The sequence below is a fragment of the Humulus lupulus genome, chromosome 1 (genome assembly GCF_963169125.1).
Source record: "Humulus lupulus chromosome 1, drHumLupu1.1, whole genome shotgun sequence".
Taxonomy (NCBI): domain Eukaryota; kingdom Viridiplantae; phylum Streptophyta; class Magnoliopsida; order Rosales; family Cannabaceae; genus Humulus; species Humulus lupulus.
Window position 1 is genome coordinate 236,758,560 of NC_084793.1, and position 16,787 is coordinate 236,775,346.

The 16,787-nt window shown below is 47.3% G+C and overlaps 1 protein-coding gene across 1 annotated transcript; it reads left to right on the forward strand.

Moving 5' to 3' along the window:
• Positions 1-15,215: 15,215 nt before the first annotated feature.
• On the forward strand, positions 15,216-16,605 carry LOC133804485 (heavy metal-associated isoprenylated plant protein 23). Its single transcript, XM_062242640.1, has 2 exons — positions 15,216-15,737; positions 15,861-16,605. The coding sequence occupies exons 1-2, from the start codon at positions 15,581-15,583 to the stop codon at positions 16,157-16,159; spliced, it is 456 nt and encodes a 151-aa protein (XP_062098624.1). The 5' UTR covers positions 15,216-15,580; the 3' UTR covers positions 16,160-16,605.
• Positions 16,606-16,787: the final 182 nt, after the last annotated feature.

Consider the following 16,787-nt stretch of genomic DNA (forward strand, 5'->3'; position numbering starts at 1 on the left):
GGCAAGGGATCAGCCCGAGAGCACGCAAAACTCCTTATGCAAAAAGAGGAGGGGACTAGACACCAAAATGCGAAGCCCTCGGGGCAAGATCACCACTGCACTTGGGGGGTACATGGATGATGAAGAATTTGACCGTGAGTCACCCTTCACAAGGGAGATTCAGGTTGAGCGAATGCCCACTGGCTTCAGAGAGCCTCGCATGACTCCGTACGAGGGTACTGCTGACCCTAAATATCATTTAGACTCCTTCAATAGTCTGATGAGGTTAAGGGGGGTCAATAACAGGGCAAAGTGTCATTGCTTCGTCGTTACGCTTAAAGGAGTGGCGTATAAGTGGTTCAAAAGGCTAAGGCCAGGAACAATCAAATCATGGCAACAATTCTCTGATGAATTTCTCCAACAACACCATGCAGCCTGTGATTATGTCATGCCAACTACCAGCCTCGCTAACATAAAACAAGGCGAGAATGAAAGTCTAAAGGACTACATCCATAGGTTCAGTATAGAAGCTATAAAGGTGAGAGGTTTAACCAAAGCGGAGCACAAGATGGCTATTACAGCCGGAGTTCGTCCAGAAAGCAAGTTGTGGGGTAGCATGCTCAAAAGAGAAGTTTCGAATTTGGAAGACTTCTTCGAAAGAGCACAGAAGTACATACGTGTGGAAGAGGGCCATAAGAACTTATATGTGGAAGAAAGCGAACCTTCCTTCAGTTGCCCTACTACCAATACGTCTGAAGATTCCATATAGAAGGGGGCGTCGTGCTAGAGGGGGCGCTAACCAAGCTTGAGATTGAACGAAGACCATCTAGCCATGAAAAGTCCCGACCCGAGGGGAGATCACCTCAAAAATTCAAAAAGGGTCTCCAAAGTAGACGCTTGCAAAAAGGGTCTCCAAAGTAGACGCCTGCAAAAAGGGTCTCCAAAGTAGACGCTTGCAAAAAGGGTCTCCAAAGTAAATGCCTGCAAAAAGGGTCTCCAAAGTAGACGCCTGCAAAAAGGGTCTCAAAGAAGACGCTTGCAAAAAGGGTTTCAAAGAAGACGCTTGCAAAAATAGTACTATGCCTAATGACGAGAAGGACGCTTCTCGCAAGATATAATAAGCGCGCGCAAAAACATATAAAAGGATAACTAGAACCCAAGGGGTCAATATATCCTTATAGATGCGATCAAGGTCCACCAAAGAGAGACCTATCGAACCACCTTTCGCATGGCCTCCAAAGGACCTCGAGCATGACAAATATATAAAAAAAAAAAAAAATCTCCAGTGCATGGTTAAAATACAAGACTAAAGGTCGCTTAGTCACATTATCAGGCTCTGACATGTAAGTCTTGTGAAACTGGAAGATTGTCCCAAGGAAAGCATCACCTTACGAGCCGTGAAGTATGGCCTAGCTAGGCTAAGAGGCCAAGCTACGCATCATGAGAGGACAGGGGCACGAGGCCCTCCCATGGCGAGGCCCCGCTTATCTTGACGCTAAGAGATGTCGAGGGCACCAGAGCTGTGAATGTAGGAATTCTTCTTTTGTGAATTCCATCCAAGAGAGCAACCCTCGCTACGCAAGGCTCACGACTAGCCTCCTACGCGCATCGTCTCTATGCGAGACATCGCGCCCTGCCTCCAAGTAATCGCATGGGGGCGGCCTCGCTAAACTTCTCGTGTCCGGCATGCATAGACTCACGCATCCAAACATAGATCCCAAAGGGTCGCCTAGCATTGCGAGACATTCTAAGGGCCCTGAGTTCGGCACCCTGGAGTTCGGCTGCTAGGCTGGTGACCTATTCCAGCAACATCGTGGCCTTGGCAATTGCCCTCTCCTACTTTTTCGATGAGGAAGAAATTTTCGCCAAGGCCCTTTCTAACATAGACCTGGTTTCAGCAAGCTCCTAGACCCGAACCGCAAGACGGTCCCTCTCGGCATTAGACATGGAAAGGTTAAGAGCTGAGTCGGCAAATCGCTGAGCCACAGTATAAGCCTCGCATGGAGATATAAGAATTAAAGAGAATAGTCTACCAGAGCACCTAAAGGTCCTCTCCTAGACTGGGGGGCAAGTGTGGATGCTCAAAATTCAACACCGGTAAAGAACCCACATCTAATGCCTAAGGTCTCCGGAAGGTCCAAGGCAACCATGTTTGAAGTCCATTTGAACCCTCAAATTATTGCTCAAAATGACCCTGCTCAAATTGACCAAAATGACCCAAGCGTCTCGCGCACGCTGCCGGCGCGCGCACCCCACGCGCACGCCGCCTCGCGCGCCTGCGCGCCTGCGCGCCCCGCGCGCCGCGCGCCTCGCGCCTCGCGCCTCGCGCCCGCGCGCCTCGCGCCTCGCGCCCGCGCGCCTCGCGCCCGCGCGCCTCGCGCCTCGCGCCCGCGCGCCTCGCGCCCGCGCGCCTCGCGCCCGCGCGCCTCGCGCCCGCGCGCCTCGCGCCCGCGCGCCTCGCGCCTCGCGCCCGCGCGCCTCGCGCCCGCACGCCTCGCGCCTCGCGCCCGCGCGCCCGCGCGCCTCGCGCCTCGCGCCCCGCGGGCCTCGCGCCTCGCGCGCCCCGCGCGCCTCGCGCCCGCGCGCCTCGCGCCTCGCGCCCGCGCGCCTCGCGCCCGCGCGCCTCGCGCCCGCGCGCCTCGCGCCTCGCGCCCCGCGCGCCCCGCGCGCCTCGCGCCCGCGCGCCTGCGCGCCTCGCGCCCGCGCGCCTGCGCGCCTCGCGCCCGCGCGCCTGCGCGCCTCGCGCCCGCGCGCCTCGCGCCCGCGCGCCTGCGCGCCTCGCGCCCGCGCGCCTCGCGCCCGCGCGCCTCGCGCCTCTCACCCGCGCGCCCCGCGCGCACCAAGGGCTCGCAGTAAGGTCACCTCACCTCGCCCCCAAAGGCCTCGTCCAAGGGCCACGTGTGCCTCGCTTCGCTCACCGGCCACGTCAAAGGCCTCAAGAGACATAGCCTCCACTAAACACCCTTCGGCCATGTATCAGGAGCCTCGTAGTATGGGGGATGCAAAGTTATGGTTTCACAAGATAAGCCCCTCATCTCATTTGTAGGCGTCATGCCTCCTCACACACGCAGCAGGCCCCGTTGAAGAAGCCTTATCTCTTTTCCTTAGCTTCCCTACCCTTAGTAGGACGAGGAATAACCATTGGGTACATGGTACCCGTACGTGTACGGGTGCATGACGCACAACCATGGGGAGGACAGGAGCATGACCCTGACACCTGTACCACACAGGTAGTGGAGGTACGGATCAGTCCAGAGAGTGGAGGCACTATATGCACGCCTCTGACTATGTACCAGGCTGACACTATGATCCTCTGCTCCACCACTCTTCCCACACCACTGCCACCTGTGCTATTACCCTGACATGGTACTTTTGTACTATTTTGTCTCACGGGACCACCATGTATAAGGGGCCATTAGAGCCCAGCTATAAAAGGGGCTTGACCCCTCAGAATGAGGGGTTGGAAAATTCATTGTAAGGAGAGGCTATTGAGAAATATACCAGGACTTGCTCCATCATTTATCTGTGTTTACTTTTCCTTAAAGTTTATTCTTAGTTCTTATATAAACATCACATAACTTACCTTTGAGTTTTCCGATCTAATTTCGTTGGCGAGATTTCACCGTCAACACTTGAGTTATTGTTCAAGTTTTCATAGCTTTCCAATTAGCGATTTTAATTTGACAATTTTTCCAACTTAACTTCGTTGACGAGTTCTTACCGTCAACACTCTTATTCTACTGCATTCAAGGCCCTTTTACGCCTGTATGATGGGGTTTGGTTGGTTCCCCTCTTTTATTTACCAGGCTGGAGGTCCTTTGGAGCCCATGTGAAAGGGTTCACTGGGACCTCTTTTGGTGCCTCTTGATTACTCTTATAAGGATATTTTGACCCCTTGGGTCCTAGCTATCCTTTTATATATTCTTGCGCATGCTTATTATTTGTTGCGAGAAGCGTCCTTCTCGTCGTTATTCATAGCACTATTTTTGCAAGGGTCTCTTTTAGGACCCTTTTTGGCTAGACGGCTTGGTGGCCGCTATAGACTTATTACTGTCGTTACAATAGTTTTTTTTTTGTAAGTCCCTTTGGCCTCCTCGATGTCCACAAGGGTAGCTAATCCTTGTGAACCTAGGGGATGCCTTGTAAGGACTTCGCTTAAGGCCCTGATATAAGGGGTCCCTCTGGGATCCCCCGCTAAAGGGTCCTTTTTAGGGTCATGGTCCCTTTTGAGTCCTCCTGATGAAGGATCGTTTTTAGGGTCCTCCTGATAGAGGTCCCTTTTTAAGATCCCTATTAGAGGGCCCTTTTTAGGAGCCTCCTTTTTAGGAGGGCAAGGGGTCCTTTTTAGGATCCTCCGTTAAAGGGTCCTTTTTACCATCCTTCTGATAGAGGGTCCTTTTTAGGAGCCTCCTTTTTAGGAGGGCAAGGGGTCCTTTTTAGGATCCTCCGTTAGAGGGTCCTTTTTAGGAGCCCCTTTTTTTTTTAGGTTCCCCCTGTTGACTGTATGTTTTTGCCTCCTATCCTACCCCCCAAGTGTTTGGTGAAATTTATTTCGACAGGTACTTTGGCTGATGCTCGCACAGCGAAGAAAAACAACATATGAAGTTGCAAACAACTTCATTCATAGCATGCGGTTTACAGCCAACTTTGTAAATAAAAGGGGTTACATCTAATTAGGAAGTTACCTAGGTAGCCTCTTTGATTCTTACTTACTTAAGCTAAAACAACGAGGAACAAACTAAACATAGGTTCTTTTTGCCTTGAGTGGCGAAGCCTTGCTGGTAGCACCTCTTGAGAGGCTCCGTAACCCAAGGGTCCAATCTTGTGCGGATCTAACTTATGTGGGTCGCTCCTTCATACACAACCATTATCATCGGTATAGATGGTTTGGTGGCTGCGCGGAGGGACATGTTATAGCATTCCCTCGCTTCCTTTTGCTTCCCTTTCACGCACGATACTCCCCCGGGGGTTGGGAATTTCATAGCTAGGTGATACACAGAAGTTATCGCCTTCAATTCTCTCAGAGAGGGTCTCCCTAATACCGCATTGAAGGCTGAGGTGCAATCCACTACGACAAAGTTAGCCATTACGGTGGTTTGTCTGGGTTGCTCCCCCATGGTGATGGCTAATTCAATTTCCCCCAGGGGTTGCATCGAGTCTCCCGTAAACCCATGCAAAGTGGTAGTGCAAGGCATTAGGTGACGGAGGCTCAATCCCATCTTTTCCAGCGCCTGTCGATACAAGATGTCCACAGAGCTCCCGTTATCCACGAAGACCCGATGTACCCTCATGTTAACAAGCTGGGCAGTTAGCACCAGGGGGTCATTATGAGGGAAATGCACCCCTTGCGCATCTTCTTCAGTGAAAGTTATTGAGTCATTCTCGCCCTTGAAGCTCTTCGAGGGGCGTTGCTCCAAACTTAAAACGCAAGGCGGTGGACTTCGTCGGGCCTCCTTGGCGTACTTGTCTCGCCCTTTCCTTGAATCGCCTCTGAATCCTGGTCCTCCAAAGATGGTCCTAACCTCCCCTTGCACTTCTGGGGCCACCTCTCGTGCCTGCGGTGGGGACACTCCTTCTTCTGGCCTCTAGCTATCCTTGCGCACATACCTTCCCAAATATCCTCCGCGGATGAGTTCCTCAATTTCCACCTTCAAATGGTTGCACTCCGCGGTGGTGTGGCCGATATCCTTGTGATATTGGTAGTACTTGCTGGGGTCTCTTTTAGACCGATCTTTCTTTATTGGCGGGGGCCTTTTGAAAGGGACCTAGTTTTCGTTCGTAATGAAAATATCCTCCCTCGCGCGGGTGAGGTCAGTGTAAAAGGTGTAGGGGCTCTGTGTGCGCCCATCAGAGCGTTGGTGCTTCCGGGGTCGATCATCCCTCGTTCCCTCATAAACCCCCTTCTTCTTTGCACCGCTTTGGTTATCCCGGACTAAAGGTTTTGGGGGCGATGGGCCTCTTCCAGCCTTGAGGTTCTCGTGACCATCCTCCACGCGAATGTACTTTTGTGCCCGCTCGTAGAAATCATCCAAGTCTGTGACCTCTCTCTTGAGCATGTTATCCCATAACTTGCTCCCTTGGCGTACTCCTGCCATGATGGCCATTTTCAGCTCTCGAAGGGTCAGGCTTCCTACCTTAGCCGCCTCCATGTTGAACCTGTGGATATAGCTCTTCAGACTCTCGTTTTCTCCTTGCTTCACATTGGCGAGGCTGGTTCCTGGCATCGTGTAGTCTCGCACAGCGTGGCGTTGCTGAAGGAATTCATCAGAAAGTTGTTGCCAAGATCTGATGGACCCCAGTCTAAGCCTCTTGAACCATTTGTACACAGGTCCTTTTAATGTGACAGCGAAGCAATGACATATCGCCCCGCTGCCAATTCCCCTCAGCTTCATCAAGTCGTTAAATGTATCTAGATGATACTTAGGATCTGTGCTTCCTTCGTAGGGGGTCATGTGGGGCTCTTTAAAGTTGGCAGGGAGCCTGATGGCCTAGATCACCCCGACGAAGGGTGACTCATGGTCGAACTCCTCCTCAAAAATTTGACCTCCTGAGGCGATGATGATCTTACTTCGTAGGCTCTTCATTTCTGTGTCCAAGTCCTTCCTTCTCTTGCTTAGGGAGTCCTTTAAAGCGGACGGGTTAGGATCACCCACCCCTTTGCTCTCCCGAGGCGCCATAGGGGGCGTGGTCCCTTTACCCGCCCTCTTTTTATTGAGCTCCTCCCGTAAATCTGAGGGTGCTCTCTTAGAGGTGACCTCGTCCTCGTTGCGAGGGGCAGCGTTGGTCCTTGGCTCTGGTTTCTGGGCCTGCTTCGGTGATTCAGGATGTTCGCGTCGCTTCGCTCGGGGGGTGTTACTGGTAGAGTGCCAGGTCCTCCCATCATCTACTGGTACGGTGGTCTCCACCCCCTCCCGACCTTTCTCCTTCCTCTTAGGCAAGGTCACGCTTGACTTACCCTGCAATAGGCCATTCAGCACCTCTTGCATGTTCTCTAGGGTGGTCTCCAACCTTTGGTTCTTACGGTGGAGCTCACTTATTTCTTCTTCATAAAATCGAGATTTCAAACTCGAGCTCACGGAATGGACCCGGGGATGCTTATCACGCCTACGGGTAGAGGGGCCCGGGTCCTGCCGGCTGGAGTTCGGTACCTGTAGTGATTTAGGGAGAGGGAACTCATAAGCATTTTTCAGTGGTGCTATTGGAGGACTCTCTCCAGGTGGAGCGGTCGGTGACGAGGCCTCTCTATCACCTTCGTGAACCCCAGGGTCCCTTGGGGGCTCCACGTCTCTGGGTGGAGGAGGGTCCTTCATAGAGGCCTTTAGCTGAACTCCGGTAAGGTGGACCTCCACCTCTCGTAGCTCCATGAGTCATTTTGAACGTCTTGGCATTTCTTCTTGCCGGAAGTAATGGTAGAACAGTAGCTTGGAACTTACGTTCCCACAGATGGCGCCAAACTATTGACGGTGAGAACTCGTCAACTAAGTTAAGTTGGAAAAAATTGCAAAGTAAAGATTGTTAATAAGAAAGCCTTAGAAATTTAAGTAATAACTCAAGAACAATGGCAGAACAACAATGGAGAAATCAATATTTCATTCACTCTCAAGCACTTGCTACAGTCAATTTTCCAACCTCAAGAAGAGGCTAGATGAGGCAAAGGGGATCTGGCCAGAACAGCTCCCCCAAGTTCTGTGGGCCTATAGGACCTCACATCGGACTCCCAGGGGCCACACTCCTTTCTCCCTAACCTTTGGAAGTGAAGCAGTCCTCCCCGTGGAGGTGAAGGTCCTATCGCACAGGGTCCGGTCCTACGACCAAGACGAGACCCGCGAGCTCCTATGCCACTCCTTAGACTTAATGGATGAAAGGCGAGAGGATTCACAACTCCAGCTCGCCCATTATCAACAGAAAATCACTCGCTACTTCAACACTAAGGTCAAAAGACGTGCCTTTAACGTCGGTGATTTGGTCTTGAGGAGAGTTTTCCTGGCCGGGAAAGATCCCAAAGATGGGGTTTTGGGACCAAGCTGGGAAGGACCATACCAGGTCATCGAAATCATCAAAGAGGGAACTTATAAGTTAGCTCGACTTGGTGGAGGGGCGGTCCCACGGACTTGGAATGCTATCCACCTAAAGAAATATTATCAATGAACATTTGTAAGACCTAGAAGGTCACCTTCCATGTATAAATAAAAATCAAATGTTTCTCGTTATTTGCAAGTGTAATTTTAAAGTAACAACGAAAGACCCTTTCCCAGTTACTTGGGGGGCATATGGTACCTGGATATATCCAGGTCTCCTTAACGACTTAGGTGTTAATTTTTATCTACGGATAAGAGTTATCACAAACTAAGTCCTATCCTGGTCTTAACCAGGTCATAAAACTTAGAAGTTAACAAAAATTTGTTGACCGTGGTTCTTCTTTAAAAGAGCCCGGGATACGGATAAAAGTTGACGCGATCTAAGTTTTTTCAAAATAAGTTCCTGGTCTTAACCAGGTCATAAAACTTAGAAGTTAACAAAAATTTGTTGACCGTGGTTCTTCTTTAAAAGAGCCCGGGATACGGATAAAAGTTGACGCGATCTAAGTTTTTTCAAAATAAGTTCCTGGTCTTAACCAGGTCATAAAACTTAGAAGTTAACAAAAATTTGTTGACCGTGGTTCTTCTTTAAAAGAGCCCGGGATACGGATAAAAGTTGACGCGATCTAAGTTTTTTCAAAATAAGTTCTTGGTCTTAACCAGGTCATAAAACTTAGAAGTTAACAAAAATTTGTTGACCGTGGTTATTCTTTAAAGAGCCCGGGATACGGATAAAGTTAACTCGAACTAAGTTCATAAAAATAAAGAGATGAATTCTGACCAAATGCATAAAAATATATATGTAAAACTGGTTGAGCAAATTGTCTCGAGGCGGAAACGCCTCACATAAAAAAGAGAATTACAATAAAAAAGTGTTCAAAATACGTAAACGAGAAGCGTCCTAAGCCCCATCAGCTGGCCCTTTGGAGGTCGCGGTCTCGCCCTGCTCCGCCACGGCAGAGGCCTCTCCAGTCTCCGATGGAGGAGCCTCCTTATTCAGGCGGGCTTGAAGCTGCGGCAACAAGAACGCCCAGAGGTCCGGCGGCATAAAGGAAAAGTCCGCGTCCGGATTGTGGGACCAGCAGTGATAGAACAGGTCCTGTAAGGACTGCTCCGACACGACCCGCTCGTCTTTCAGGGCGGCCTGGGACGCCTGGACTTCGGCCTTCGCCGCCTCAAGATCTGTCCACGATGCGGCCAGGGAGTTTTTAAGCTCTAGGTTCTCGGAGCGAAGCTTCTCTAGCTCGGATGCGGCCAGGGAGTGTTTAAGCTCTTGGTTCTCCGAGCGGATCTTCTCTAGCTCGACTTTAGAGGCCGCCAGAGCGTCTCTCGCCTCCTGAGACTCCCGGAGGGCGGTCTGGCGATCAGCTTCCAAACCCTCGAGCTGGGCCTTGGTCCTAACAATGCCTCTATAGGCGGCAGCCATGCCCTGCAAGAAAAGAATGATAAATTAGCAAACTAGAAGGAAAAAGGCGGCGTGTGAGTGTTAAAGCCTTAAAAGAAAGGGGCACTTTACCGTTAAGGTCATGTCCATCGCAGACTCTATAACTCGGACCGGGCTTGTTGTTTCGATGGCCCGGAGCTCCTTCTCCCTGATGTTGTAATAGTGGCTGACGGCGTAGCTAGCCGACTCATACACCGTCCCCCGGAAGGCTTCGGGCATCTTCTCCAGAGCCCGGGGGTCGACCGGGATACGCACGTCCGGGGCTGCCGCGGCCAGATTCCCGACCTCTATTACCCCGTCCTGAGCGGCCAGTGGAGATCGTTGGGGTGGCGGGTGCATGAGCCTGTCCTGGCGACAGGGAGGTTCGCCCCCGCGACCTGGGATGGCGGGGCTTTCTCCTTCTCCTTAGCCGGGCATTTGGTGGAGGCCCCGGCCGAGCTCTTGGACTCGCGAAGCCTCTTTAACCTCGGCCCTGCTGGGGGATTCCCACCGAACACAACGCCCCGCAGACTATTCCCGGGCTGAGACATCTCTTCTGCCAAGAACAAAAAACATGGTTATTAGCAATCATGCAGAAATAAAGACAAAAGGTCCAAAGGCAATAAGAAAGCAAATACTAAGGGAACCCTACCCCCCGAGCTGGAAGAGCCTAGGACGATTATCTCGCGAACTGGCGAAGGTTCTAGGTCCGTTTCTGAATCGGGGCTGGACTCTTCTACGTACTGCCTAATCCCCGGAGCATAGATGCCCCTCTGGAGCGCAGGCCACGTGCGTAAATTGGTCCCGTACTCCTCAAAAATGACCGACCTAAAGGCTAGGGTATTATCTACTACTACGGTACCCTTAGGCCGACTCTCTTGGTTGTCCAGCACGAGCTGGTCAACGCAGTGGAGCAGGAGCGTGTCCAGGTCCGGATTCCTTGGGTGACGATGGACGAGCTTCCTAGGGTTGAACCTAACCAGCCGGGGGTCTGCAGTGGCCTTATCTACGTTCTTAAATAAGTAAGAGTTACCTTGACCGGAAGGACTCGCGGCTGCTCCGGATTGAGCCCTCTCCTCGCTCATCCCCTGGGCGACCTCCAAGGTCCTCTTCCTGTTCCTCACCAGAGGAACTTCCTCACCTTCTTCCTCGCCCTCGTCGTCTGCGACCTCCTGCGCGACGATCGGTCTGTTGTCGCGAGCTGGGGGAGGCCCCCGGGGCCTTTTCAAATTCAAAGTCTGATTTGGGAAAATCAGCTTGCAAAATATCATCGTCTCGTCCGTCACGAGCACGCGGTAGTCTTTCTCACTGGGGGGCAAGTTCGCCAGTGTATCGTATTGACCCCCGAGGGTCACAGACTTTTCGGTCCTCGAGTAGATGGCTGCAAGGTTGGTTAAAGTCAGAAGTGGAATAAGGGGCGAGCTAAAATAAGATAACCGTTAAAAGGCGAGCTAAATCAAGGATCACTTACGAGGACGGTTGAAATAGTGATGATCGCAGTTTCGGAACCCAGTCGACATAAAAAACTGGTCTTTGAAGTCGTTTGGATGACTCGGCAGCTCGATCACTGCTGCTGTGTTAGGGAAGCGGGTTAAGTAATAGAACCCGTCGCCTCGCCCCCGCTGGTCCGGGCTGGCTTTGAGGCAGAAGAAATATAGAATATCAGCAGGAGTGGGGACCTCCCACTCATGCTTTTGGAACAAATACCTCAGTCCCGCCAGCAGACGGTATGAATTGGGGGGGAGCTGAAATGGGGCCAACCCCACATAGTTCAGAAAATCAGCAAAATACTGATCCAGGGGGAGGAAGGCCCCTGCCTTGAAGTGTTCCCCGCTCCAGGCCGCGAACGACTCGTCGAGCGGCGTGCAGCTCCGCTCCCCATCCGCAGCAGGTCGGGCGATCACGGAGGTCTTCCCCAGAGGAATGTTGTGGTTGAGGAAGACTTTGGTGATCTTTGCCTGGCTGGTTATCTTCGAGACGATTCTCTCCGCCTCGAAAAACGCGTCAGGAGCCACCTCGGCTTGCTTCTCCACCGCTGGCCCAAAGTGAGGAATTGGCGAGCTGGTCACCACCGCCTTTCCTTTATCCCGCTGGGAGGACGAACTTCCCACATTCTTCTGTGGCAGATTTCTCTTTGGAGCCATCTGGTCGCCTATCGAACAAAAGAAAACACTTTAGAAAAGGCGACCCAAGCAGGAGAGTGAAGCAAGTATTAAGTACACGAGCTGGGGTAAGCCCAGCCCGTGGAGAGTGGTGCCACGCGTTCCAAGGAACACGCGCCTATGCCCCCAACAGATCCCAGATTACTCGGAATTCGTGTGTCAGAGGACTCAGGGTAAAAAATTGCCTTGGGGGGAAAGTTTCAACAAGCAAGGCATGGCAAAACCGCTTTTAAGGCGTATTCCCTAAGCTACCTGGTTTTTGCACCCAAAATTCCTAAGGGTCCTACCCAGAAATTGTTCCTAAGAAAGAACCATGGAAACCATATTCTAAGATGATGTCCCATGGCAAGTGTGCCCTAATCTAAGAAGGGCCGTCACCCTCCATATCCGCGCGACCCAGAAAACCTCTGCATGAGGCTACAGTAAAATTTTTTGCCTAAGCTACAGTGGCATGCTTTCAAAAATAAACAAGGACAGGAGACTTACAGTTAGATGGTGAGTGAGGTTGCTGTGCTGGTAGGAGCTTCGTTGGCACAATGGTCTCCGAAGTTTTGAAGGAACTCGTACGCTTAAGCTTCGTGAACGAAGAAGATGAGAGCAATGGAAATGAGGGTTTTGTTCTTCGGAAGGTCAGAGAAAACAAGGAAAGTTGAGAGGTTTTGAATGGTAAGGTGGCCCGTGCGTGGGATGACCACCCCTTTTTATACACGGGAAGGATCACGTGTAAAAGGCCCTTGGGAGACCCTCCACTCGAAATGTGAAACGACGGCTGGACAGTAGGCTAGGCCATTTAATGCGGTTCTCGTAGAGTGTACCGTCGCCACCCACGGCGTTCCACGTATCAGACGCATGCGAAAAGCATGGAATGCGAAGGGTTGTGGGAGAAGTCTAAAAGCCCCTACTATGGTCTCCCATATCTGACGTCATGGACCACGAGCAGGAGCTTGGGGGGCAGATGTACGCCCTGGTTTTCCCACGGGCTGTTTAGCAGGACGAGCCTCGGACTAAACATGATTTAGCCCGAGGCTCCCACAGGCCAGAGGCTCTATTTTCAGGAGGGGCCCTTTCTAGCTCGAGGGGGATCCTGTTTCCAGCTCCCTCTTGTTGCACCAGGAGCTGGGAACAACATCCGGCGACCACTGACGGATCAGCTCGGGTTATGGATTGCTCCGGTAGCGAGCTTCTCAGGGAGCTCTGACCCTATGGGAAGTCAACACGCAAGATAAACGTGCATAATCCTGCCATCACGTGTCCGATATCCCCCTGACTTCTCGGACACGCAGCAGGAACGTGCGTATTCAGACACCCACGGACGGGTTGGGCCGTGCGGCCCATTATCTCCTTCCATACTGATTAGACCACACTTGTGTGTCAGGTTTAGGAATTAATCATGAATATCACAGACTTGATATGACAAATGGTAAGGTCACGGGATGACCTCCCTACCAACTTCCAGGTGCCTTCTCCTATAAATATGGAGACCCTGGGAGTTGATAGGGGTTGGAAAAATAGTCTTGTAAGAACTATATACTTTGTAAACCAATTACCCAGAAAAGATCAATAATATTGACTACTGGAGTAGAAGGATTTGAACCTTCGAACCACTTAAAAACGTGTCTGGAGTCACCTAGTTCTTTCTACAAAGATTTCATATCTGTAACGGTTCTACTTTTAAGTACTAATCTCTTTCTCTTCTTCTCTTAATTATCTGTTGCCGAAGAACCGCGTCAACAGTAACCTTAAAAAACAGTTTTTTATTTAATTAATTAATAATTTGACAATTAAACATAAAATAATATTTGGTAACTCTATTTTTATTTATTATTTTTAAAATTTTTAATTAAAATTCATTAAATTTTGAAAATAAAATTTTTTCACTATCAAATTTTTTTTTAAACTGTTTTCGATTTTTCCTTTCTTTTTTTTCTTCTATTTTTCAAATCAACAACTCATTTTATATTGTTAAAAAAATAAAAATAAAAATTATCAAACACATTTATTATTTTTTTGTTTTTTAAAACAAAAAACAAAAATAGTTACCAACATATTTTTATTTTTTAAAAATAAATAAAAAAAATAAAACTAATATTTCCATTTTTGTGTTTAAAATTCAAAAACAAAAATTTTACCAAATACAATCTTTGTTTAGACACGTACGAAAAAAAAATAGATACGCATCCTATAGTCAATTTAAACCATAATTTTGATATAGTAAATTATTAAGAATTCATCAAAAATTTGTAAGAGATTTTCTATGACTACAATAAACACCTTACAGTAAGTAAGATAAGAAGACAAACCTTCCCTATATTCTCCCATTAATTATAATTAATATTAACAACTTTGTTAGGCTTTTTTTAATTATATATATTTTTTGGGAATTTTTTTGGTGTAAATTATTTGAAATTTCTTAAAAATTTACAGTATGTTCTAAATAACTGCAATATACACAATCATAAAAAATATCACGCCGAAAACTATACACGACTTGAAAAACACAAAATATATGCACAGGTAATTATCCTATTTTTTTATGCAGCTCTAATTCGAAAAATTATTCCCTAAATTCGAAAAATTGTTGGTTGGGTAGGAGGAGCGTGGTTAAGGTGACATTACAGACAATATCGCTGACCAATCAATTCCCAAAACAAAACAGCTCACAATCAACGAGTAAGACAGTCGCACTTTTGCAGGGAAGGGGTAGGAGCCAGCTCCATAGTAGTTCTCTCTGACCATCTCAACCGTTGGTTCATTCCACGTGGCAGCCTCCTGGATTAGATGAATCTTCGTTTGGTGCTGGTCTATCATGGTCTATCACAACGTGGTAGCTGCTTTTCCAATTTAGAAACCTTGGTTGGGACTTATTGGTAAATATAATCTTCTTAATCATTTTTATTATTGTTTTATTACGAATCACAATTTCACTCAACTTTTTTCTGTTTCTGTCTTCTATTTTTGGAGCCAGTTCATTACTTTCCATAAACATTGCTTTCAAAAGTTTACTTACTCCCCTCCCTCTAACACTGGTTTTTTCCGTTTAAACGATTTTGCAACGAAGTCCCTCATATCCTCAATAATTCCCCTTACTTCCGTTATTTTAGTTTTTATTTAAATTACACCCACTAAAAGTAAAACTTACATTTGACATTTTTTTAATTACTCATGAATATATTGTTTGTTCATTTAAAAAAATTATATTTTATAAATTTTGTGTGTCCAATCAATAATTAACATGTTCTGTCTAAATAACAACAATTGATTTTAATCACATTACCTAAACTACTTTACTTTCGTCTCAAATAGGGGTATGAGAGCAAAACTATGTTGTACTCTTTCTTGAGCGAAAAGGATAAAGCTTGCTCCATTAAGAAAACCAGAGCAAATAAAATAGATTATAATAATTGCATATTTAATTAAACACAAATGTCCAAATAAATAAAACATTAAAAAATTATTAAGAGTTATAAAAACTTTTGTAGTTTACTGATGCAAGTGGGGCGACCACCTTTTTTCTGTTTGAAAACTGATCAAAGGCCTCTCTCTATATATAAGTAGGCCTGTGTAAAAGAAAATATCAGAAGTTAAAGAGGTATAGAAGCAGCCTTTAAAATATTTATACATTTTCTTTCTTCTTTGTATGTTTGAAGGCAAGGAAAGAATCCATTTGTAAGCTAAGGAAGTTCCTTGTAGTTTCTTAGAGTTCACTTTCCAATGCTATTCTTTGTACAAAACCCCATCTTTGTTTTTTTGTTGCCTTATTCTCTATCTCTCTCCTGTCTCATTTTCCCCTCTTGTTTCTGTTCAAAAGCACTACAAAAATAAACTCTTGTTCTTTGCTCTGTCTTAGCTTTCTACTTCTGCTTCAACATTTTGATATTGTCCTTTATATTTCACAAATTGTCTCTTTGATCCTTTTTCATCAAAAGAAAGAAAAAAAGATGGGAGTTGGAGGAACTTTGGAGTATTTGTCTGATCTAATGGGAAGTGGCCATAAACACAAGAAGAAGAAGCAATTGCAGACAGTTGACCTGAAAGTGAGAATGGACTGTGATGGCTGTGAGCTAAAAGTCAAGAAGGCACTCTCTTCATTAAGTGGCAAGTTATTTATATGTATATGTATAATTATGTTTTCTTTGTCCCCTGTTTTTTAAAGAAAATTACCTAGAAAAATGAGAGGATTTTGTTCAGTTAATGATGAGTTCATGCATGATTTTGCAGGAGTTAAATCTGTGGACATAAACAGGAAGCAACAGAAGGTGAGTGTTACTGGTTTTGTAGAAGCAAACAAAGTGCTTAAGAAAGCCAAGTCAACAGGGAAAAAAGCAGAGATATGGCCTTATGTTCCTTACAACCTAGTAGCTCAGCCTTATGCAGCTCAGTCTTATGACAAGAAAGCTCCTCCTGGTTATGTTAGGAAGGTTGAGAACACTGCCACAACTGGAACTGTGACAAGATATGATGATCCTTACATCACTATGTTCAGTGATGACAACCCAAATGCCTGTTCTATCATGTAGCTCCAAGAACACAACAACTAGAGCCAAATTCTCCCATCTTATTAACTTCCCTCTTCAAATAACTCCTATGAGTTTCACCGTAAAATCCCCATTTAGCCTTTTCTCTATTTTTAAATTTCCCTCTTTGGGTATTGTAGTTTTTTGGTGTTATTTTTACAAGATTTCTTTCTGTGTAGGAATTCAGCCCTTCTATTGCAAACACCTTGCAATTAGAAGTAGGCGAGTTTAATATATTTTTGTTAGTCTCTCTCTTCTCTCCACTTGGCCATGGTAGTATGTGGTTTTGAAGTTTAGTTTGTTTTTTCTAAGAGGGTCTTGGAGGAGTAAATATGGTTTTGGTTTGTGGGTAATGGGTTGGTTGTAGTAGTCCTGAATTGTTGTGACGAATCAATCGCAGTTCCGTTATTGTTATTATTATCATTAATATACGTGATGTTATTACATAATTTTGTGCCTGGCAGGCACTGCATCAGTTTGGTTACTGCTCTACACAGCTGTATCTTCATATAAAAGGAAAGCAGGCTGACTACTGTATTTAATGACTGGTGAATATTTTTTTCTATTTAGAGAAGGTCACCGTAATTTCAACTAACAAGCAAAACTTCACCTCGGTTAATGAAAAACTTGC